A 25877-nucleotide genomic window follows, 5' to 3' on the forward strand; every position below is an offset into this window, starting at 1 on the left:
CACACCTTTGTTTTATCACAAAGCCGGATAGCAACCTCTGTCCAGTGAAGTCCACAAAGCATATTGCATGTACAGTAACAGACAGTTACATGACCTACAGCATGGTCAAGCAAGTTAATGTTTCCGACATTTTCGGACCACTAAACAACTATTGTTTTATAATTACGGAGAGTTACCGCAATTCGCAAAGATAACAGGAGCTGCATCCACTATTCCAGCACCATTTCAACTTCAACATCATCTAATCACCTCTGCTTAGTCTAATACAGTGACAACTAAAATGTAGTCCAATCAATTTAAACTAAATATGATGTGGCTATCCATGGTTCTGATTTCTGTGTGAGTGTATTTTATATGGATGATAAATGTAGGCCTACTCTGTTTTTGCCAGGCTATTACCCTCATGTAGGTCTATATCTGTATAACAGACGCAGTAGCCATCTGACATAAGGAAATGCATGTCGGCATGGGCGCAACTTTGGTTTTAGAAGTGGGGGGGGGACAATCTTTTTTTAATACAGACAACCTACCCGACCGCTCAGAGGCATGGTCCTAAAGCAAACAGGTGCCTTGTTTTGTATCACATTACAATGATATAACTGGTTGTGAAAAATGCAATTTCAGAATGTGGGGGTGAAAGTTGCACCGCTTGATGTTGCATTGCAACATGCAATCCACACATCTCTTTCTCTCTGGGATTAGGCCTAAGCTTCTCTTCCTTTATATAATATATATACAATATCAAGTATTCATATACAGTGGACACCTAAGCCTGTAGGCCTATGCATGCAATTACCCTGATACATTTAGTGCTCAAATTTCTGACAGCCGAACCATGAGGTAGATAATTATTGTTTTAGGAAAGTAACCTATAGCTGAAACACAGTTCTTAAAACATGTTTATTTTTATTTATGCCTTGTTCATATAGGCAGTTTGAAGTGACTCAAATACTTTATTTTTTGCATATTCAAGTCGGTTCTTTTTCCTGCAGCCTGAACAGCCAAAAAGCACATGGAATCAGATATTTCAAGCCACATACAATCTGATTCCTGGCCATGCGACCTGTGTCTGAACAATCAAATCTGATTTATTTGCCCTCAAGTGTTATTTGGCATATATTGTTGCCGTCTAGCTACTCTGTTGACAGTTTGACAAGAACACGTCGAACTAGTTCTTAATTGTTTACAAACAAATTAGTGAATGTGGTAGAAAGCAAAACAGCTACCTAGTTAGCTTGACTGATGTGGCTTGCCAAAAAGGACTTGTTTTGAAAGCTGGATAATCTTATCCTCTGAGGCTTTAAAAGTGTTCTTACACTATGATTTTGAACATTCAAAGCAACTGGGAAACGTCCATGGCATTCATTGTTGTCATCTTAACTTGCTACATAACTTCTGAGTGATAGGAAGCACAAGCACCACCAATCAGCCTACCACCTCAGCGTAGCCATGTCAGCAAATCACTGCTGTCTGAACACATACTGCAGTTCACTTTGTGAACAAGGGTTTTGGCATAGCCAGTCTCACGCAACATATTGTCACACTTAACTGTATATACTGTAACTTAATGTAACTTAAAAAAAGTGTCTAGAGACCACTGGTGATAAACTAGGTTACATATGGAATTACTAAGCATTGTCCTCAGGGTACGTCTCATGAGAGTTAACGTCAGGTCTGGCATTCTATCACAATGTGATTTCTAATGGCTTTCTACCTTGATTTATAACAAATAGGAACACATTTCTCATCCTTGAAGTCAATGGCACGGCACTCACTAATAATACATGTGCAAATGGGGTAGTCTAACAGACACTGCAAGCAGTAAGGAAATAAAGTGAATGTAATTTTTATTACAGCAAAAACAGATCAAAAAGATGTGTGGTGGTTTGGGTCAGAGGTGCCACAAAATTAAACAAGTGGCTGAGTCACAGTTGTGACCCACAGCCCTAAACCATCACGGAGGTCAAACTGAGGTCTCCATTCACCTCCAGAACGTTGACCTGCTGGAGGAGGGTGTGGCGGTGTTTGTAGGTGCTCGTCTGATTCCCATTGACCACTATCTTGTAGCACTGAGCCTCACAGGTAATAGACAGCTGAAAATACAAAACTAGCCTTATTAGTACTCCGTCTCTGATATAGAGAGAGAAACAGTCTGGAATCTTTAAAGTGGATCTTCTCTCTAATGAGCGTCATGCCATTGTCTGAGTGACTAAACCATCAAGGAACTCTGTATCAGGAAAGGGCTTGAGTGGCATGCTTTGGGTTGAAACAAGAAATAATTATTCATCCTTGAAACTAAGAACGTATAAAAGCTGCTTCGTGTTCATGGTGGGTAGTTACCGTGAAGGCCTGGCCCCTGTGGAAGGGCATTCCACCAGAGCGCTCCTCCTTTCCCCATTGATCCCTCAGCCTGCTGTTGCGTACCACTAGGGTCTCGTCAAATCGGGGGTTGTAGTGCAGCACAATCTCAGAGTTGCAGAGTAGGTTAACATTAAACCTATAGGCAAGGAGAAAAGGATAAGATCAGTGTTGGTGAGAAACCATGACAGGAGAACTGCTATAGTTGCACCCTCCAGGATGTTTTGTAAGCCTACCTCTTTCTAAGCCAAGGGGTCATTGACACACACTTTCAATACCACGCAAATGAGGAACTAGAATTGCTAAAGTTCTTCTATACTTTTTTTTCTAAGGGGAACAACTTTAAAATATATAAAATCATATTATAATTGTGCCTATAACTCCAGGGGAAGTGAATGTCTCACTGTGGTCCCCCTTTACAGTAAAGACAATAATACAGGATCAGACCTATTTGCATTGGGGTTAACCACTCCCTGGATGTTGATGGTGCGTCCAGGGTAGAGTCCACCATTGATCGTGTTCTTGTATGGAACAGCCTGGATGAAAATTGAAGATTTGAATAAATCACTCATTATGACAGACATTGATGTGATACAGTAAGTAGAAGGTCATTTACAAAGAATGGTGGCTGGACATATGGAGGAGGAGCCTGTGAGGAGCAACAGGAGAGAGGGATCTTGACAGCATGTTGATTAATGTACTACAGGTTACTGTATATTTACTGTAGAAATCTGCCTAAAGACAATGACAGGGGTTATACTCACATAACGATACAGTCACTGTACTGAATGAGGAAGTAAATCACTCTAAACTAAATATGAACTTTAGTGATCTTAAAATTCCCCATCACAGGCAATATCAGTAGTACTGAACATAAAACCAACATATAGAGACTGAAAGACAATGAAAGGAAAACAAATCACAGATCTGCCCCCCAAAAATTATGAATCCGATAACCAAGAAGTGGTTGGCCAATAAATGATCATTAATGATTCAGATTAACTTACTGGACATCCCGGTTGCGTGGGAAATCCCGGTTGCGTGGGAAATCCCGGTTGCGTGGGAAATCCCGGTTGCTGCGTGGGAAATCCCGGTTGCTGCGTGGGAAATCCCAGTTGCGTGGGAAATCCCGGGTGAGCGGGAAATCCCGGGTGAGCAGGAAATCCCGGGTGAGCAGGAAATCCCGGTTGAGCAGGGAATCCCGGTTGCGCAGGGAATCCCGGTTGCGCCGGAAATCCCGGATAAGAAGGGAATCCTGGCTGTGCAGGAAAGGTGGGCTAAAAGATATTAAATCCCTTTAAAATCAGTGGAACTTACCTTAAAATCCTCTGTGCATCTAATAAATGTGTTAGGTACTACTCACTGCAGGGTTCTGGAAGGCGATGGAGGTCACCTCCACTTTTCCCTCGACTGAGATGGTGTCCACTGCGTCAAACGGAATACGGTGCTTAAAGGTCATGAAATGTTTCCCATTCGCATTCAACTGAAGGCAGAGAACAGAGAACAACCATGAGCAGAGTCATTATGGACCTGAGGACAGTGAGTATTCCAAGTAAACCCATGAATTGAAATCCATTTTAACTCCTTAACAGACTAGCATAAATTGAGTCACACTGTAAAATAGATAAAAAGAGAATAATGATAGAATAACATAACATACCATTTCAAGAAAACAAGAGTGAAACACCATGTTAGATCATGAGTGCCTGACTTCATTAAAATCATGGGGGAGCTCTGTAAGCATAATCTTTTACAATCATTCACACACACAGACGGAAAAGGTTATTGTGTAGTCGGAATGTACAGATGTAGGATCTTAATCTGATCCCTCTTTTGTTTCTGAAAATGTTCCTACACAGCAGGAAAAGCAAACTTTTAGTGTATTCAAGATTTAAAAAGAATTCTAAAGTTTGTAATTTCCCTTTTAAAAATGTCAGACTTGATTTGTCCTAACGAAAAATGTATCATCCCAATTAATTATAATCCACATAATAATTCACATTTCTTGTTACTGCGGGATTATTTTGGCTTAAATTAAGATCCTACATCTCTATACTCCATATACTATAGTATGGGAGGGTTTGGGTGACCTGGAAGCCGTCCCTCTGGACGGTGATCACGAGGCTGAAGCCAGAGCCATGCTGAAAGGGGGAATGCTGCTTCCGCTCCTCTGTCCCCCATCTGGACTGCTGCAAGGTGTTGGCCACCACATATCCAGGGTGACTGTCATATCGTGGGTTGAAGTGAAGGGCAATGTCCGCCCCTGCCCTAGAACCACACTGCAAATTCACATGGAACCTGAGCGAGAGAGAGAAACCGAGAGAGAGAGAGAGCGAGAGAGAGAGGGCGAGAGCATGTGGTTCCGGAGATGTTAACCTCTATGGGATTGGTGTCCCCCCGCGGGACGGTTGAGCTAACGTGTGCTAATGTGATTAGCATGACATTGTAAGTAACAAGAACATTTCCTAGAACATAGACATGTCTTATATGGGCAGAAAGCTTAAATTCTTGTTCATCTAACTGCACTGTCCAATTTACAGTAGCTATTACAGTGAAAAAATACCATGCTATTGTTTGAGGAGAGTGCACAGTTATGTACTTGAACATTTATCAATTGATCAATTAAGCACATTTGGGAAGACTTGATACAGCATTTTGAACAGTAATGCAATGGTTCATTGGATCAGTCTAACACTTTGCACATACACTGCTGCCATCTAGTGGCCAAAATCTAAAATTCTAGACTCCTAAGTTATTTATGGCCTTTCTCTTGCATTTCAAAGATGGATCAAAAAAGAGAAAATACATGTTTTTTTCTTTGTATTATCTTTTCCCAGATCTAATGTGTTATATTCTCCTACATTAATTGCACATTTCCACAATCTTCAAAGTGTTTCCTTTCAAATGGTATCAAGAGTATGCATATCCTTGCTTCAGGTCCTGAGCTACAGGCAGATAGATTTGGGTATGTCATTTTAGGTGAAAATTGAAAAAAAGGGTCTGATTGTTTTAAAAAGTTCTCCAAACAAGTTTTAAATCTGCACAGAAAATGTGTAGTATGCATTATCTAGACTAGAAAGCAAACCCCTGAATCTCTGGAAGACAAAGAATGAGGTAATGTGTTAACAAAGTTTATATCGGTGAGTGGTGACCCACCTGTCTGCCCCATGGTGAAGTTTCCCAGTAATAGTGATCGTCTTCCCCTCCTGCAGCCCACCTTGGATAGTGCCGGTGAAAGGGAGTCTCTGCAACAGATATTAAACATAATCATTGATGATAAACTGAATAAGAATAGATAAGAGCTATTACAGTGCATCCAGACCCCTTCCCTTTTTCCACTGTTTGTTACGTTACAGCCTTATTCTAAAATGGATTCAATTAAATGTTTTCCTCATCACTCTACACACAACACCCCATAATGAATAAGTGATTTTTTTTTTTTAAATGCTTGCAAATGTATTAAAAATACACAACAGAAATACCTTATTTACATAAGTGTTCAGACCCTTTGCTATGATGCTCAGGTGCATCCTATTTCCATTGAGATGTGTTTTTACAAGTCCACCTGTGGCAAATTCAATTGATTGAACATGATTTGGAAAAGCACACAACTGTCTATTAAAGTTCCGACAGTTGCATGTCAGAGCAAAAACCAAGCCATGAGGTCGAGGGAATTGTCCGTAGAGCTCCAAGACAGGATTGTGCCGAGGCACAGATCTGGGGAAGGGTACCAAAATATTACTGCAGCATTGAAGGTCCCCAAGAACACAGTGGCCTCCATCATTCTTAAAATGGAAGAAGTTTGGAACCACCAAGACTCTTCCTAGAGCTGGCCGCCCAGGCAAACTGAGCAATCGAGGGGGAAGGGCCTTGGTCAGGGAGGTAACCAAAAACCTGATGATCACTCTGACAGAGCTTGACAGTACCTCTGTGGAGATGGGAGAACCTACCAGAAGGACAACCATCGCTGAAGCACCACCAATCAGGACTTTATGGTAGAGTGGCCAGACGGAAGCCACTCCTCAGTAAAAAGGCACATGACAGCCCGCTTGGAGTTTGCCAAAAGGCACCTAAAGGACTCAGACCATGAGAAACAAGATTCTCCCGTCTGATGAAGCCAAGATTGAACTCTTTGGCCTGAATGCCAAGCGTCATGTCTGGAGGAAACCTGGCACCATCCCTACGGTGAAGCAAGGTGGTGGCAGCATCATGCTGTGGGGATGTTTTTCAGTGGCAGGGACTGGGAGACTAGTCAAGATCGAAGGAAAGATGAACGGAGCAAAGTACAGAGAGATCATTGATAAAAAACTGCTTCAGAGCACTCAGGAACCTCAACTGAGGTGAAGGTTCACCTTCTAACAGGACAATGACCCTAAGCACACAGCCAAGACAATGCAGGAGTGGCTTCGAGACAAGTCTCTGAATGTCCTTGAGTGGCCCAGCCAGAGCCCGGACTTCAACTCGATCTAACATCTCTGGAGAGACCTGAAAATAGCTGTGCAGCGACGCTCCCCATCCAACCTGACAGAGCTTGAGAGGATTTGCAAAGAAGAATGGGGGAAACTTGAGGCTGTAATCGCTGCCAAAGGTGCTTCAACAAAGTACTGAGTAAAGGGTCTGACTAGTTATGTACATTTTTTGCAAAAATGTCTGAACCTGTTTTTGCTTCGACATTATGGGGTATTGTGTGTAGATTACTGGGGAAAAAACAACAATTTAATCAATTTTAGGATAAGGCTGTAACGTAACAAAATTACGAAAAAGTAAAGGGGTATCAATACTGTATGTAGGCTAGAGGCCATTGACTCTTTCCTCTTTACCTCCCTCCTGTCTCAGCCTCCAGTATTTATGCGTCGGGGGGCTAGGGTCAGTTTGTTATATCTGGAGTACTTCTCCTGTCCTATCCGGTGTCCTGTGTGAGTTTAAGTATGCTCTCTCTAATTCTCTCTTTCTTTCTCTCTGTCGGAGGACCTGAGCCCTAGGACCATGCGTCAGGACTACCTGACTCCTTGCTGTCCCCAGTCCACCTGGCCATGCTGCTGCTCCAGTTTCAACTGTTCTGCCTGTGATTATTATTATTATTTGACGATGCTGGTCATTTATGAACATTTGAACATCTTGGTCATGTTCTGTTATAATCTCCACCCGGCACAGCCAGAAGAGGACTGGCCACCCCACATAGCCTGGTTCCTCTCTAGGTTTCTTCCTAGGTTTTGGCCTTTCTAGTGAGTTTTTCCTAGCCACCGTACTTCTACACCTGCATTGCTTGCTGTTTGGGGTTTTAGGCTGGGTTTCTGTACAGCACTTTGTGATATCAGATGATGTACGAAGGGCTATATAAATAAATTTGATTTGATTACTACATCCCGTATTACTACCTGTGTGATAATTATTTGTATTTTTTTTTTTGGGGGGGGGGGGGGATTTTAATATTGACTGGGTAACATCAAGCTGCCCACTCAGGAAAAACTTCAAACTGTAACCAGTGGCTGCAAAACTGGATCAGGTTGTCAGTCAACCTACCAGGGTAGTTACAAACAGCACAGAAATTAAATCATCTACATGTATTGATACCATTTTTACTAACGCTGCAGATATTTGCTTTAAGCAGTATCCAAATCCATAGGATGTAGTGATCACAAAATAGTAGCCATCTCTTGGAAACCTAAAGTTCCAAAGGCTGAGCCTAATATAGTGTATAAGAGGTCAGACAATAAGTCTTGTAGTGATTCCTATGTTGTTGATGTAAAGAATGTGTTGGTCTGTGGTGTGTAATGAGGAGCAACCAGACGCTGCACTTGACACATTTATGAAACTATTTATTCCAGTTACTAATAAGCACGCACCCATTAAGGAAATGACTGTAAAAGCTGTTAAATCCCCTTGGATTGATGGGGAATTGAAAAATTGTATGGTTGAAAGGGATGAGGCAAAAGGTACGGCAATTAAGTCTGACAGCCCAACTGATTGGCAAACGTACTGCTAATGAAGAAATCATGTTACTAAATAAAAATAAACTACACTATGAAACAAAGATAAATTATATAATGAATGATAGTAAAAAGCTTTGGGGAATCTTAAATGACATTTTGGGAAAAAAAATCCAACTCGGCTCCTTCATTTATTGAATCAGATGGCTCATTCATCACAAAGCCCACTGATATTGCAAACTACTTTAATGACTTTTTCATTGGCAAGATTAGCAAATTTAGGGATGACATCCCAGCAACAAATGCTGACACTACACATCCAAGTATATCGGACCAAATTATGAGAGACACGAATTGTACTTTTGAATTCCGTAAAGTCAGTGTGGAAGAGGTGAAGAAATTATTGCTGTCTATCAACCATGACAAGCCACTGCGGTCTGACAATCAAGATGGAAAATTACTGAGGATAATAGCAGATGATATTGCCACTCGTATTTGCCACATCTTCAATTTAAGCCTACTAGAGAGCGTGTGCTCTCAGGCCTGGAGGGAAGCTAAAGTCATGCAGCTACCCAAGAATAGTAAAGCCCCCTTTACTGGCTCAAATAGCTGACCAATCAGCCTGTTACCAACCCTTTGTAAACTTCTGGAAAAAATTAGTGTTTGACCAGATACAATGATATTTCACAGTATACAAATTGACAACAGAATTTCAACATGCTTATAGGGAAGGACACTCAACAAGCACAGCACTTACACAAATGACTGATGATTGGCTGAGAGAAATTGATGATAAAATTATTGTGGGAGCCGTCTTGTTAGACTTCAGTGCAGCTTTTGACAGTATTGATCATAGTTTGGTGCTGGAAAAATGTATGTGTTATGGCTTTACACCCCTTGCTATAATGTTATTATAATTATAATGTCTATTACTAAATCTTGTAATAAATCATGTGGACAATTTGCAAATTGAGATGACTAACTGCTTGGAGTAACACTAGATTGTAAACTGCAATGGTCAAAACATATTGATAGTAGCTAAGATGGGGAGAAGTCTGTCTATAATAAAGCGCTGCTCTGCCTTCCTAACACTATCAACAAGGCAGGTCCTACAGGCCCTAGTTTTGTCGCACCTTGACTACTGTTCAGTCGTGTAGTCGGGTGCCAGAAAAAAAGGACTTAGGAAAATTGTAATTGGCTCAGAACAGGGCAGCACAGATGTACACAGAGAGCTAATATTAATAATATGCATGTCAATATCTACTTCATCACTACTTTTATTTATGAGAGGTATTGATTGACATGTTGAATGCACCAAGATGTCTGTCTAAACTACTGGCACACAGCTCGGACACCCATTCATACACCCTCATAGATATCATCCTGACCAACCTGTCCTCTAAATACACCTCTACTGAGATCCTGGATGAAGACAGCAATCACGCCTCCCGGGTGGCGCAGTGGTTAAGGGCGCTGTACTGCAGCGCCAGCTGTGCCATCAGAGTCCCTGGGTTCGCGCCCAGGCTCTGTCGTAACCGGCTGCGACCGGGAGGTCCGTGGGGCGACACACAATTGGCCTAGCGTCGTCCGGGTTAGGGAGGGTTTGGCCGGTAGGGATATCCTTGTCTCATCGCGCACCAGTGACTCCTGTGGCGGGCCGGGCGCAGTGCGCGCTAGCCAAGGTTGCCAGGTGCACGGTGTAGCCTCCGGCTGGCTTCCGGGTTGGATGCGCGCTGTGTTAAGAAGCAGTACGGCTGGTTGGGTTGTGTATCGGAGGACGCATGACATTCAGCCTCTCCCGAGCCTGTACGGGAGTTGTAGCAATGAGACAAGATAGTAGCTACTACAACAATTGGATACCACGAAATTGGGGAGAAAAAAGGGGGTAAAATTATTATTATTATTTTTTTTAAAGGAAGACAGCAATCACTGCCTCATTGCCTGTGTCCGTAATGGGTCCGCGGTCAAACGACCACCCCTCATCACAATCAAATGCTCCCTAAAACACTTCAGCAAGTAGACCTTTCTAATTGACCTGACCAAGATATCCTAGAAAGATATTGACTTCATTCCGTCAGTTGAGGATGCCTGGTTATTCTTTAAAAGTGCTTTCCTCACCATCTTTAATAAGCATGCCCCATTAAAAAAATGTAGAACCAGGAAAAGATATAGCCTTTGGTTCACTCCAGACCTGACTGCCCTTGACCAGCACAAAAACATCCTGTGGCGTACTGCATTAGCATCGAATAGCCCCCGCAATATGCACATTTTCAGGGAAGTTAGGAACTTAACGGCAGACTCAACAGCCTTGGATTCTCAAATGACTGCCTCGCCTGGTTCACAAACTACTTCTCAGATAGAGTTCAGTGTGTCAAATCGGAGGGCCTCTTGTCTGGACATTCTCTATGGGGGTGCCACAGGGTTCAATTCTCGGGTCGACTCTTTTCTCTGTATACATCAATGATGTCGCTCTTGCGGCTGGTGATTCTCTGAACCACTTATACACAGACTACACCATTCTCTATACTTCTGGCCCTTCTTTGGACACTGTGTTAACTAACCATACAACTCTCCGTCCGTGGCTTCCAACTGATCTTAAATGCAAGTAAAACTAAATGCATGCTCTTCAACCGATCGCTGCCCGCACCTGCCCGCCCGCCTAGCATCACTACTCTGGACGGTTCTGACTTAGAATATGTGGACAACTACAAATCCCTAGGTGTCTGGTTAGACTGTAAACTCTCCTTCTAGACTCATATTAAGCATCTCAAATCCAAAATAAAATCTAGAATTGGCTTCCTATTTCGCAACAAAACATCCTTCACTCATGCTGCCAAACATACCCTCGTAAAACTGACTATCCTACCGATCCCTGACTTCGATGTCATTTACAAAATAGCCTCCAACACTCTACTCAGCAAACTGGATGCAGTCTATCACAGTGCCATTTGTTTCGTCACCAAAGCCCCATATACTACCCACCACTGTGACCTGTATGCTCTCGTTGGCTGACCCTCGCTTCATATTCGTCGCCAAACCCACTGGCTTCAGGTCATCTATAAGTCCTTGCTAGGTAAAGCCCCGCCTTATCTCAGCTCACTGGTCACCATAGCAGCACCCACCCGTAGCACGCGCTCCAGCAGGTATATTTCACTGGTCACCCCCAAAGCCAATTTCTCCTTTGGCCAACTTTCCTTCCAGTTCTCTGCTGCCAATGACTGGAACGAATTGCAAAAAAAAAAAACACACATTTTTTTTTGCTGCAGCTGGAGACTCATATCTCCCTCACTATCTTTAAGCATCAGCTATCAGAGCAGCTTACAGATCATTGCACCTGTACATAGCCCATCTGTAAATAGCCCATCCAACTACCTCATCCCCATATTATTTTATTTATATTTTTTAGCTCCTTTGCACCCCGGTATCTCTACTTGCACATTCATCTTCTGCACATCACAGTGTTTATTTGCGAAATTGTAATTATTTCGCCACTACGGCCTATTTATTGCCTTACCTCCCTAACCTTACTACATTTGCACACACTGTATATATATTTTTCTATTGTGTTATTGACTGTATGTTTGTTTATTCCATGTGTAACTCTGTGTTGTTGTTTGTGTCACACTGTTTTGCTTTATCTTGACCAGGCCACAGTTGTAAATGAGAACTTGTTCTCAACTGGCTTACCTGGTTGAATAAAGGTGAAATAAAATATAAGAAATAAAATAAAAAACAGTGCATGTGGGAATGTCTTATGTCCGTTCTACATGTAGTGTTGGTACATGGCATATTCCTCAACTGCATATATCATAAATTGCTATTGCAAATAGAAGTATTATGTTCAACAACTGACATTTTCAGATATTATTTTGACAAACACAATAGATTTGGTAGGCACTGCCATCTTTGTGATATGACTTTAAGCACGTACTGATGAAACTGTCACTTAATATTTTTTTCTTTAAGTCTACAAACGCTCTACATTTATTCACTCTGTGATAGGGTTGGATCCTATATGCTACTTTTATTATTGTCCTGTAAATGGTTCAATGCCTATAATTTAGGCTGTGTGTAGAATGGGGCATAAAGGAAATTACCTCTACTACTAAATGACTACTAGATTATAGTGATAAGGAAAACAGCATACAAATTTGGCTTGTGTATTTGCCTATAACTAATCAGAATTCCATTATGTTTACATAAAAAAGAGAATACTTCAAAACGAGAAGATCCTGCCATGGAAAAGACAACTGGGTGGACATAAAGTAGAAAGGAGGGGAAATTACTCTCATCATGCAGCAGGACACCTTAAGCTCCGGGGTCTTTGTAATGCAGGTTTGATAGTTGTATTTTAATGAATGGTTAGCTGTTATGTGACAATTAAGTCAAAAGCTCCATTTTATTTTTTGGTGTAGATGGCCAAGGTAGTTGCACAGAACTTCCCCAAAATCCCCAACCAAATTTATATGGAACCTTCAAAAACACATGGAGCAACTGCGAAAAGAAATGGCTGAGGATATAATAAAAATGTCTGGTATGTAATGACATTTAATTCAAAGTAAATTCTTTATTTTCATGTAGTTGTGTCAGACAGCCATATGTTCAGTTCATGCCTATGATTTCTGAGTTCAACAAAGCCAACAACTGCTTCATGTGTGCCCCTGATGAAGAACCTGGATGTGGACCGAAGACTGACTGGGTTAGTAACTTTATTTAAAATGTTTATATCTTTTGACAACAGTGACGGCATGCAAGACAATTTATGATATAACACAATGGATGGCTGATTCGTCATACTACATTGATATTATTTATAACGTGTTACGCTTTGTTTTGTTTTAGATTGAATGTTTTGCATGCCAACGGTGGTTCCATGTGCTGTAACTAGGAATGAAGACAAGAGTTCAACAGAGTGAAGAACACAAACTGGAAGTGCTGCGTTTGTTGTTGAAAATGTATGCTATACCCCATCCACACTGAAGAGGCTCTGAAATGTACATCAACCAGGGATAAGAGAAAGTTGAACACTGAAATGTTTCATACTTATTTGAAGTTGTCTGTTGACATGTTGGAAAAGATTAAAAGGTCTACAATTTCTGTTTAATTTGTCAATATTACATTTGTATCAATGGATTTACTGGTCACTGATTTACTTGCCACTGTGGTTACATGTTCAGGATATTGTTTGACCAGCAAACCCACTGCAGCCCACCTCACTAGCTCACTCTCCATCCATGCTTTGGACAATTAATAGCATGACTCGTACTTTGCCCTTTTCCTTTATGGTTGATAATAACGACAAAAGGAGACGTCTGTCCCTCTCCTATTGTGTAACACTGTTAAATACTGTGGGGGGGGGGGGGGGGAATAAGTACTTAGAACTAACAATTATTATTAGATAAATATGAAAGAAAAGGGTAAACACTAGACTGAACCCCCTAATTGTCAAACTAATACTAATGTACAACCATATTGACGAGACGTAAGAGGTTATGCAATATGGGTGTATATCCACTGCACACATAGGTGTGTAATTGACATGACCAAGGAGCTATTGAAATTTAAAACTATGAAAAATGTACGTTACATCACGTGATTTTACGGTACACAAACAAGAGTGTGTAATATAGAAGGGTACATTCTGCACCATGTTTGAAGTCAGGAGCTATTGAAATTTTACATTTTGAAAAATTCATGTAAAATCTTGTGAGATGAAAATGGACAAACTAAAGGGTGTGCAATATATAAGAGTAGTCAGTGGCCATTCTGAACCTTGTTTGAAGTCATTAGGTCACATGACCAAGGAGCTATTGAAATTCAAAAATGTAAATAAATAATTTAAAATTAGTGCGAAATGTAAATTGACAAAAAAATAAGTGTGCAATGTGTGTCTATGCCATCGGGTTAACGAGAACCAGTTTTGAAAGTCTTAGGAGTAATGGGTAAATAGCTATTGTAATTTGAAAATGTTGATTTGTCACTATGTTGACGGTCCCTAACTGCTGCTGGTGGACGTAAGACTACAGGCGAATATCCAACCTGAAACTTTCTTTACCTCGGTGAGGGCACACAGTGTGTTGTGAACGTTTTAAGTTGTTTTCAAATTGTATAAATTGCCTTAATTTTGCTGGACCCCAGGAAGAGTGGCTGCTGCTTTGGCAGCCGCTAATGGGGATCCATAATAAATACAAATTAACAGGAGTAAGTCTACATAACGGTGTACGCGAGACATTCACTGTCGCCTAATAAGATAAATATTACATTTGCACAATAGCATGAATTGATACTATGAATGTCTAGCTATGCATCTATCGATTTTAGCATTACATCTGTGAAAGGAACAAGTCAGACTAAAACTGGCTAAATAATGTAGATTACTGAGCGGGGGGAGCACATGATGATTACCCGATGTGACCGTATGCACACGCCCAACTCTCAAAGTTAAACATTAAGTACATCTACATTTTAAATACACAACAAATCACATAAATGCTTATAATAAACATACCGGATTATGAAAAGGTTCTTGGTTATAAAATGCCATTTCTTCAAATCTGTCAGTCGAAGCGTCTTTCTTCTCAGTTGCTCAACGCTCTCCTCTCAGTGATGATAGAATGTCAGAAATGTTCAGTTTCGTTTTTTCATGCGTTGAAGGGGAAGGAGGAGGAAGTAAGTAACAATGTGGCCTAGTTTAAAATGTCCTCGTTACATTTAGGGGTTTTAACCTAAGGAATACATCTGTCGAATACGTGTATATATGCTGCAGTTGCGCGTTATCGGACTTACTTTTTACTTGGTAGGCCTACACAGACTACTCAAGAGACGATGCGCGCCGATATATTCTTATGCTTTTTTAATCATTAACCAGCAATCACTCACAGTCAGGTGATGTTTTCGGGAAGATGAGCCAAAGTTGGACAAAGTTTGCTGTGTGTAGATGTCAGTTTGTCTCCTTGCACAACACATACATGCTAACATCACCATGGAAAATGTCATCCTAATGGAACCTTTTTCATTTCAAATCAATTCTTATTCTATATCTGAATTAATTGCCCTATTGACACCTCAACCCGAGAACTAACTGTAGGTTACAACTGTTCTTTAGCCTACTGAGGAGGGCAGGGGTACAGAACAATGGTGTTTGTTTTTATGCTGCTTTTGTAAGCAATTGGGAGGTGGAATTTACCAATTGTGCAGTCATAAATACTAGTCGGATGCATTCAAGTGCTTTGAACTATTCGAGAAACGCTGATTGGATAATGGCCAACAAGCTGGGTAAACAAAAAATACAGCTATCATGCTTGCAAACAAATGATAGTGATCAAAACCCATATTCATAGATTGCTTTTTATAAATCATGTTTTGTTGTTGCATAACTGTCAAACGCTGTTATCGAGGTCATTTCCTTAGTATGTGACGTCAGAGGTCACCATGTGGGAGAAGTGGGAGCTGATAAACCACATGATCAATTCCAAACAAGATTATGACTAAGGGGCCCCACATCCAAGTTAGACATTACAGTCAACCCTTACTCAGGCTTGGAAAGCCAGTGAGGGTGGAGGCTTTTGCTCTAGCCAAGCAGTAAGATACCTTTTAAAACATGGTCTTCTACCATATCATAGATTTTTTATGTCATTTTTTTCCTTTGGGGAAAGACAAAAACTGAACACCATTTGAAGCTGAAGTTGCTTGTTTACTGTCAGTGTGGCCACCTTAAGCGTGTACAAACACCAGTGTCCTGATAAAATGTTGCATACTGCACAGGTTAACAATGTCATAGGTCATGCCCTAAAATTGACGTTACAAATCATTATCGCTGGTGTTGCAAAATCTTAAACAAACCAAGGGAATATGATTAAACCGCATGATCGTTACACAGGTGCATCTTTTGCTGGGGACAATAAAAAAGGCCACTCTTAAATGTGTAGTTTTTTCACAACACAATGCCACAGTTTTGAGGGAGTGTGCAATTGGCATGCTGACTGCAGGAAGGTCCACCAGAGCTGTTGCCAGATAATTGAATGTAATTTCTCTACCATAAGCCACTTCCAATGAGAATTTGGCACTAAGTCCAACCGGCCTCACAACCGCAGATCACGTGTAACCACGCCAGCCCAGGACCTTCACAACCTGCTTCTTCACCTGTAGGGTCATCTGAGACCAGCCACCTGGACAGATTATGAAACTGAGGAGTATTTCTGTCAGTAATAAAGCCCTTTTTTGGGGGAAAATCTAATTTTGATTGGCTGGGCCAGCTCCCCGGTAGGTGGGTGGCCTATGCCCACACATGGCTGCACCTATAGCTCCCAGTCATGTGAAATCCATAGATTATTTCATTGACTGATTTACTGAACTGTAACTCAGTAAAATCATTGAAATTGTTGCATGTTGCATTTTGAGTGAGCAGAAATCTGAACATTCTGATAAGGAGGCACTTCCATTTGTCTCTCCTGGATTCAGTGACAATCTTTATTATTTTGGTATTTTAGTAATAATGCCACAAATAGACTCACATTTATTTGTATTTGTCTCAAAATGTGCTAGAAGAGAAATAATCATGTACTACTTTGTACTGACATTTTGCACATACTGTATATTTTACAACACACTTTTTGATGTAATCCTGCATATCAGTAGCAGAAGTGTATTGGGACCACCATTGTCTCGGTCATCATGAACATGCCTGCTCTCTGCATCCTCCTCTCTCTCCTGGGAACTGGTGAGTCAGTGACACCCATATTTAAGGTCAATCAACATTTTGAATCCCGGATTGCCCCTTTAAATCAAATCAAAACACTTGGAGATAAATCAACTGTATAAAGGGTGTCTAGTGGAAAGTGTGCTTGTAATGTAGCTGCTTAAATCCTTAATGTAAAGTGATACCTTTATCAAACTGATCATACATTTAAACTGTTGTCAGCATTCCACAACAAGACACAGAACCAAATGATGTGAGTTCAGTTTTATCGTCTTTCACTGAGGAAACCAGAAACACCTTGAATGTAGCCACAATCTGTACAAAAATATACATTCTTATGACATAAAAAACACCAACCCATCTTTTAATGTACAATTTTTGTTTACACAGTGTTTTGTGAGGGGGAAATGTTTTAAAGTTCTACATAATTAGATGTGAAGTACCTATAATGTAATGAAAAAACTTTGTACACATAAAACAAATGTTATCTGTACATTAAATAAAACAATTCTATCTATATTTATATATCGGATACATTTATCTTTGTTATCACTGCTAACATTCAATCACTGCAGTCTTTCACAGGGTTAATCTGTGGTTGTCCAGTACATTACATTCAGCAACCAACCAAACAAGCATGTTGACACAGGCACACAAAGAGTGCACAAGAGGCAAGTCAACATCTTACATTGAACCTCATTATTACTTCATCTTGCATACTGAAGGCTACAACCTAAGTTGTAGGGTGAGAGAGAGCGAGAAATAGAGAGAGGAAAAAGAGGAGAGAGGGGAAAATTGAAAGAAAGCAAGTGGTTAGACTAGACTGTTTGCATTAGCCACTACTAGCACCAAAATGTTAATACACAAACTGAAGTTAGGCAAAGAACAAGAAACTAACAAACAACCCAGGCAGTGCATTATGGTACATTTAGCAAGTTGACAAAGATACATGACTCTATATATTGGTGGCACTATTGGCTGTGATACCAGTTATTTTGCTGGGTTGTCCATTCCTCTGAATCTAATACCAAACAGGCTATTCCTACGGATTGATAAGCACCGGTGATCACTGAGATATGTGTTATTTGTATATGTAGGGGCAGCGAGACTGCAGACCCTGACTGCAATGGTCCCGCAGGCAATGATGATGAACCCAGGGTCTTCATACGGAGAGCAAGGAAAGAAGAAGAAAGATAATGGGATAGATCAAGAAGTGGAGGAGGGAAAAAATAATATGGGAAAACAAGAGTTGATGTTTGAGGGGGGTGGAAGTAAAGAGGAGGTGGAGGGGACCAAGGGAGACAGGGAGGGTGAAGTGGAGCAGGAACAGGTGGAGTCAGTCAGTGGTCATCCAGGAGAGAGCAGCAGCGCCCAGAGAGGAAGAGCGAGAGGGAGGGAGGGAGGGTGAGTGAAGTGGAGCAGGAACAGGTGGAGTCAGTCAGTGGTCATCCAGGAGAAAGCAGCAGCGCCCAGAGGGGGAGGGGGGAGGGAGGGAGACCCAAACAAAGATGACAAGTGAGGTATGAAAGAAATATTGACAGAAAGGGGGACACAGGAGAGGTGTGACACTCAAGCCTCCAATCACTGCCCACAGGGAGAGGGGTAGGGGGTGGTGCTATTATAAAGTACATTCAATTTTAAAACATGGACAGATTTAGGCATTCAGCTCTGAAATGAACAGTCACAAACCAAACAGTTTCAACAGGCTATTAAACCTTTTGTCTTGTTCAACTTTACTTAAAAATGATTTTTTAGCAAAAATTCCCTATTTAAGACGACATTTCTTCTCACTGTATAAAGCTGGTAATTTGCATCACATTCATCCATTTTAGTTATTTAAATCAAAGGTCCTACAAAAAAAAAAAAACAGAGTAGGCCCAGGTTTGTCGGATGGCTACACCCCTCCACCATAAACACATTCTTATTCACACATATCAACACCTCCTGTTCTCCCAGCTCCATCCAATGTGACATCACTGGAGGGACAGGGATCAACAGGTACATCCAGCCATGAGAGAGCCCAAAACCAACAGTGGCATCCCCATAGACGTAGGAGAAGTAGTGTGTGTGTGTATATATATATATACATACACAGTGAGGGAAAAAAGTATTTGATTCCCTGCTGATTTTGTACATTTGCCCACTAACAAAGAAATGATCAGTCTATAATTTTAATTGTAGGTTTATTTGAACAGTGAGAGACAGAATAACAACAAAAATATCCAGATAAACGCATGTCAAAAATGTTATAAATTGATTTGCATTTTAATGAGAGAAATAAGTATTTGACCCCCTCTCAATCAGAAACATTTCTGGCTCCCAGGTGTCTTTTATACAGGTAACGAACTGAGATTAGGAGTATACTCTTAAAGGGAGTGCTCCTAATCTCAGTTTGTTACCTGTATAAAAGACACCTGTCCACAGAAGCAATCAATCAGATTCCAAACTCTCCACCATGGCCAAGACCAAAGAGCTCTCCAAGGATGTCAGGGACAAGATTGTAGACCTACACAAGGCTGGAATGGGCTACAGGACCATCGCCAAGCAGCTTGGTGAGAAGGTGACAACAGTTGGTGTGATTATTCGCAAATGGAAGAAACACAAAAGAACTGTCAATCTCCCTCTCCCTCCCTTCTCCCTCTCCCTCCCTTCTGCTAAGGGGACAGGACAACTTCACCGCATCAAAGGGAAGATGGACGGGGCCATGTACCATCAAATCTTGGGTGAGAACCTCCTTCCCTCAGCCAGGGCATTGAAAATGGGTCGTAGATGGTTATTCCAGCATGACCCAAAACACACGGCCAAGGCAACAAAGGAGTGGCTCAAGAAGAAGCGCATTAAGGTCCTGGAGTGGCCTAGCCAGTCTCCAGACTTTAATCCCATAGAAAATATGTGGAGGGAGCTGAAGGTTCGAGTTGCCAAACGTCAGCCTCGAAAACTTAATGACTTGGAGAAGATCTGCAAAGAGGAGTGGGACAAAATCCCTCCTGAGATGTGTGCAAACCTGGTGGCCAACTACAAGAAACGTCTGACCTCTGTGATTGCCAACAAGGGTTTTGCCACCAAGTACTAAGTCATGTTTTGCAGAGGGGCCAAATACTTATTTCCCTCATTAAAATGCAAATCAATTTGTAACATTTTTGACATGCGTTTTTCTGGATTTTTTTGTTGTTATTCTGTCTCTCACTGTTCAAATAAACCTACCATTAAAATTATAGACGGATCATTTCTTTGTCCGTGGTCAAACGTACAAAATCAGCAGGGGATCAAATACTTTTTTCCCCTCACTGTATATATATATATATATATAAACACATATATACACACATATATATATACAGTGAGTATATTCAGTATATCTCAAAAGGGATCCTGGTCTTTAGGATACATACTCGGCTGACTTCCAGAAGTGTCCTGGGTGGGAAAGCCTGCGGTTGAGCTTCGGCAGCTTCTCCAGCATGTCAGTCAGCTGGGTGAAGGAGGGACGCTCTTCCAGCTTGAAGGACCAACAGGCAGACAGTATCTCCTACAGGAGAGGAGGGAGGGGGTATTTATCTAATCCCACATCCATCCTTATGGCTATAAACAGTAGATGATAATCCATCCAAATGTTTTGGCTCTGGTAGTGCAATGTCAGTCTGTTTTATATCACTCGCACACTGAGAATAATATTGTTTGGTTTATTATGTCAATACAGTATACTAAGCTTCCCAGAGGACATCACACTGCTCTTTGACCTTACCGTGACCTCCTTGCCCAGGCTGACCTTAGCCAAGACCTTCTTTATGCCCTCTCCACTGCCCACCTGCCAGATGGTGGCCTCTGCCGGCTGGTTGGTGAGTGGCCAGCCACGGGCCTGCAGCTCATACCAAATGGTGCTAGGGATTGAAATATACTGCATGGTTAGCACCTGAGTCCTAACCCTGTATACAAACAGCATACACCTACTCACACATTCATTTCATGGGGAGCCACATTTCAGCATATTTATGTATGTTTCGCCCACATTTTCTTTTTAAAACATTCAGATGTCCTATATTTAAGTATACTGTACAAAAATATAAATGCAACAATTTCAATGATACAGACAGGAATACTCCTCAGCACCCCCACCATCAGATGATCCCACAGGTGAAGAAGAAGGATGTGGAGGTCCTGGGCTGGCGTGGTTACAGTTCCGCGGCTGTGAGGCCGGTTGGATGCACTGCCAAATTCTCTAAAATGACGTTGGAGGCGGCTTATGGTACAGAAAATAACATTACATTCTCTGGCAACAGGTCTGTTGGACATTCCTGCAGATCATGCTGTTTAATCAGCTTATTGACATGCCACACCTGTCAGGTGGATGGATTATCTTGGCAGAAAAAGAAAAATGTCTGGGATCTTTTATTTCAGCTCATGAAACACGGGACCAACATGTTGCATCTATATTTTTGTTCAGTATAAATGCAGTATTATTATTATGGCAGGATGTAAGATGAGATGAAGTTGTGTGTACCCAAAGGCATAGACGTCTGCAGCATTGGAGAAAGGCAGGCGGTCCTCATGGTTTCCAGTGCCCATTCTGCGGACGATCTCAGGGGCCAGGTAGTAGATCCAGCCATGAGGGAGCCTCAGCTCGTTCTCTTGCCTGGACACGCACACAGACACCCACAGATGGACAAACATACATTTTTTATCCTTCATCTGGACGGAAAAGGTGTAGAAGTATACTCCTCAGTATGTTTACATGTTTTATATATATATACTTCTCCCCAATTTTGTCATATCCAATTGGTAGTTACAGTCTTGTCACATCGCTGCAACTCCCGTATGGACTAAGGAGAGGCGAAGGTCGAGAGCCATGCGTCCCCCGAAACACAACCCAACCAAGCCGCACTACTTCTTGACACAAGGCCTGCTTAACACGGAAGCCAGCCACACCAATGTGTCGGAGGAAACACAGTACACCTGGCAACCGCATCAGCGTGCATGCGCCCGGCCCGCCACAGGAGTCGCTAGAGCGTGATGGGACAAGTACATCCCAGCTGGCCAAACCCTGCCCTAACCCGGTCGTGGCTGGCACTGCGATGCAGCGCCTTAGACAGCTGCGCCACTTGGGAGGCTAGTGTGTTTAACTTTTGACAACGTTTTTTTTTGCTTACCTCTTGTGGTACTCTTGTACCACTCCGGACATTCCAAAAAGGCCAAAGTCTGTGATTACCACTTTGTTTGTGTCATAGAACACATTCTTGGACTTCAGGTCCTTGTGAACGATTCCTTTAGCGTGAAGGTAGCCCATACCCTGAGGGAGAGGTCAGAGTTTCGTCATTTCAGTGAAAGGAAGAGTAGGCTGCTTACAATGTACTTACAATTCAAGAGAAGTTGAGTAGTACCACACCTTAACAATTTCCTGAGCGATCTGCCTTGTCTTGTTGATGTCTAGCGTGTTCTTGGCATCTCTTACAACAGAGAATAGTGTCCGACCTTTGCAGAAACTGAGAGAAAACCAGAGGAAATGTCAAAACAAAGCCTTTCCTGGTTTCCTCATTTGTTAAACCAAGACACATTTAATACCTCTCATAGATTGATTCAAGGGTTCCAGCTTTTCTCTGCTCAATTCCCCTAGACATCCCCACCTCCCTTTCCCACTTCCTTCCCCCTAACCTGGTGATGATGGCGAGGTGTGGCGGGGCCATGCAGGCCCCCATGAAGAGGACCACGTTCTCGTGGCGGGTCTGCCTGTAGTTCATCACTTCCTTCTTAAACAGCTTCAGGTGGTCCTGGTTATTACCATCTATCTCCAGCAGCCGAATGGCCACCTCTCCATGCCAGCGCCCCTTATGCACCTTCCCCCAGCGGCCCTGGAATAGGGAAGTATGTATGGGTACTTGTGTTATTAGCTATTTTTTTCTGTTTCCATTCAAGGAACTCTAATTTAGTCCATTGGCCTTTTTTTAAAGGAGACATGCAGATACCAATTGACTTTGAATATGAGCCCTTACAACCCCACCTCTGTGTAGATACCGCTGTTGTCATATACACTTATTGGTCAGTTTATTAGGTACACTCATCTAGTACCGGGTCAGACACCTCTGTAGCCATGGAGGGATGCCACAATGTTCAGACACTGTGGTGTTCCAACATTGCAAAATTGGTAGCATAGGACCTAACATGCACCAGGAAAACATTCCCCACACCATTACACCACCGCCATCAGCCTGTACCGTTGACACCAGGCAGGATGGGGCCTCAGCATGACACAACAGGAACCGGGATTCGTCGGACCAGGCAATGTTTTTCCACTCCTCAATCCCACTCCTGAATTGTCCAGTGTTGGTGATCACGTGCACACTAGAGCCTCTTCTTCTTTAGCTGATAGGACTGGAATCCGGTGTGGTCGTCTGCTGCAATAGCCCATCCATGGCAAGGACCAACGAGTTGTGCTTTCCGAGATGCTGTTCTGCACACCACTGTTGTACGGCACCGTTATATGCCTGTATGGCTATTAGCTTGCACGATTCTTGACATTCTCCTTCGCCCTCTCTCATCAACGAGCTGTTTTCGCCCACAGGACTGCCACTGACTGGATGCTTTTTGTTTGTCCCACCATTCTTGGTAAACGCTAGACACTGTTTTACCTGAAAACGCCAGGAGGCCGGCCATTTCTGAGATATTAGAACCAACGCGCCTGGCACCGATGGTCATACCACGCTCAAAGACACTTTAGTCACTCGGTTTGCCCATTCTAACTTTCAATCCAACAGTAACCTAATGCCTCCATTCCTGTCTTCCTGTATTCTATAAGCAAGCCATGGCAACATGACTCACTGTCTGTAGAAGCGAACGAGTAGGTGTACCTAATAAACTGACCGCCGAGTGCAAAATTACCACCATGTAAAGCTGGAGTCATTCACCTTGCCAATGAGCTCCCCCAGCTCCAGCTGCTCATAGGGGATGTCCCACTCCTGCAGATATACGCTGGTCTGGCTGGCCTTACGGGAGATAGGCCCCCTCCATTGGCCACCGGCTAGTCGGCCCCGGTAGCTGGGCAGGTCCTCTATCTCGTCCCCATCACACTCTCCGTTTGAGTGGCCCTTCTCTCTGCCCTCCTTGCTACCGTTTCCCTCATCCCCTGGGTATTCCTCCTCTTCCTGAATACACAGAGACAAAGCATGCACAAATTGTGTCATGTCAACCCAGACAAAACATACAATCAGGGAGATATTCAATCAATTGCAGATTGAGATTTCTGGAAATCAGTTTCAGTTAGATTTTTTTTGCTGGTTTATTTGCTCACGACAGCACAGTTAGAGAGATTGGAATAAAAACTGAAACCCAAATGAAATAAAATAAAATGTATTTGTCACAGTGAAATGCTCACTCACAAGCCCTTAACCAACAATGCAGTTCTAAGAAAAATACGTGTTAAATAAAAAATAAAAGTTACAAATAATTAAAGAGCAGCAGTAAAATAACAATAGCTATATACGGGGGGTACCGGTACAGAGCGTAAAAAGGGGATGGGGGGGGGGGGGGGGCAATGCAAAAATCTGGGAACCATTTGATTAGTTGTTCAGGAGTCTTATTGCTTGGGGGTAGAAGCTGTTCAGTCTTTTGGATCTAGACTTGGTGCTCCGATACCGCTTGCCGTATGGTAAGCTTGCCGTCTGACACCGCCTGGTATAGAGGTCCTGGATGGCAGGAAGCTTGGCCCCAGTGATGTCCTGGGCCGAACGCACTACCCTCTGTAGTGCCTTGCGGTCATAGACCGAGCAGTTGCCAAACCAGGCAGTGATGCAACCAGCTCTCGATGGTGCAGCTGTATAACTTTGAGGATCTGAGGACTAATAGAAAATATTTTCAGTCTCCTGAGGGGGAAAAGGCTTTGTCGTGCCCTCTTCACGACTGTCTTGGTGTGTTTGGACCATGTTAGTTTGTTGGTGATGTGGACACCAAGCAACTTGAAGCACTCAACCTGCTCCACTACAGCCCCGTTGATGAGAATGGGGGCGTGCTTGGTTCTCCTTTTCCTGTAGTCCACAGTCATCTCCTTTGTCTTGATCACATTGAGGGAGAGGTTGTTGTCCAGGTCTCTGACCTCTTCCCTATAGGCTGTCTCATCCTTGCCGGTGATCAAGCATACCACTGTTGTGTCATCAGCAAACTTAATGATGGTGTTGGAGTCATGCCTGGCCATGCAGGGAGTACAGGAGAGGACTGAGCACGCACCCCTGAGGGGCCCCCATGTTGAGGATCAGCGTGGCGGATGTGTTGTTACCTACACCTGGGGTTACCACCTGGGGGCGGCCCGTGAGGAAGTCCAGGATCCAGTTGCAGAGGGAGGTGTTTAGTCCCAGGGTACTTAGCTTAGTGGAGCTTTGAGGGCACTATGGTGTTGAACGCTAAGATTTAGTCAATGAATAGCATTCTCATAGGTGTTCCTTTTGTCCAGGTGGGAAAGGCAGTGTGGATTGCAATAGAGATTGCATCATCTGTGGATCTGTTGAGGCGGTATGCAAATTGGAGTGGGTCTAGGGTTTCTGGGATAATGGTGTTGATGTGAGCCATGACCAGCCTTTTAAAGCACTTCATGGCCCCAGACGTGAGTGCTACAGGTCGGTAGTCATTTAGGCAGGTCACCTTAGTGTTCTTGGGCACAGGAACTATGGTGGTCTGCTTGAAACATGTTGGTATTACAGACTCAGACAGGGAGAGGTTGAAAATGTCAGAAGACACTTGCCAGTTGGTCAGCGCATGCTCAGAGTACACGTCCTGGTAATCCGTCTGGCTCTGCGGCCTTGTGAATGTTGACCTGTTTAAAGGTCTCACACCGGCTACGGAGAGCGTGATCACACAGTCGTCCGGAATAGCTGATTCTCTCATGAATGTTTCAGTGTTACTTGCCTCGA

General features: G+C 42.6%; 2 protein-coding genes across 8 annotated transcripts in view; both read right to left on the reverse strand.

Annotated features, from left to right (window-relative positions):
* Positions 1 to 886: 886 nt before the first annotated feature.
* LOC110504055 (galectin-9B) lies at positions 887 to 15514 on the reverse strand. Of its 3 annotated transcripts, XM_090218788.1 has the most exons (9): positions 14797 to 15396; positions 5515 to 5603; positions 4449 to 4656; positions 3722 to 3841; positions 3415 to 3635; positions 3366 to 3381; positions 2806 to 2894; positions 2341 to 2497; positions 887 to 2093 (listed from the first exon to the last, which is right to left on the reverse strand). In XM_090218788.1, exons 1-9 carry the CDS (start codon positions 14830 to 14832, stop codon positions 1947 to 1949), a joined length of 1083 nt encoding a protein of 360 aa, XP_090074914.1. In that variant the 5' UTR covers positions 14833 to 15396; the 3' UTR covers positions 887 to 1946. The 3 variants fall into 3 exon arrangements, with proteins under 3 accessions (XP_090074914.1, XP_021438543.3, XP_021438544.3); XM_021582868.3 differs by having other exon boundaries at positions 3366 to 3635; positions 14797 to 15514; XM_021582869.3 differs by having other exon boundaries at positions 3366 to 3617.
* Positions 15515 to 17235: 1721 nt separating this feature from the next.
* Positions 17236 to 25877, reverse strand: part of LOC110504057 (kinase suppressor of Ras 1) — a 66084-nt gene continuing 57442 nt past the window's right edge. For all 5 annotated transcript variants that reach the window (XM_036961575.2, XM_036961574.2, XM_036961576.2 and 2 more), the window contains 8 exons: positions 23883 to 24119; positions 22633 to 22829; positions 22367 to 22463; positions 22131 to 22270; positions 21485 to 21616; positions 20729 to 20864; positions 20379 to 20512; positions 17236 to 18146 (listed from right to left, as the gene is read on the reverse strand). In XM_036961575.2, coding sequence (XP_036817470.2) covers positions 18068 to 18146; positions 20379 to 20512; positions 20729 to 20864; positions 21485 to 21616; positions 22131 to 22270; positions 22367 to 22463; positions 22633 to 22829; positions 23883 to 24119 — 1152 coding nt within the window. In that variant the 3' untranslated portion in view covers positions 17236 to 18067. The remainder of the gene's footprint in view (positions 18147 to 20378; positions 20513 to 20728; positions 20865 to 21484; positions 21617 to 22130; positions 22271 to 22366; positions 22464 to 22632; positions 22830 to 23882; positions 24120 to 25877) is intronic.

This window comes from Oncorhynchus mykiss, chromosome 24 (genome assembly GCF_057628025.1).
Source record: "Oncorhynchus mykiss isolate SJ-2025 chromosome 24, ASM5762802v1, whole genome shotgun sequence".
NCBI lineage: Eukaryota > Metazoa > Chordata > Actinopteri > Salmoniformes > Salmonidae > Oncorhynchus > Oncorhynchus mykiss.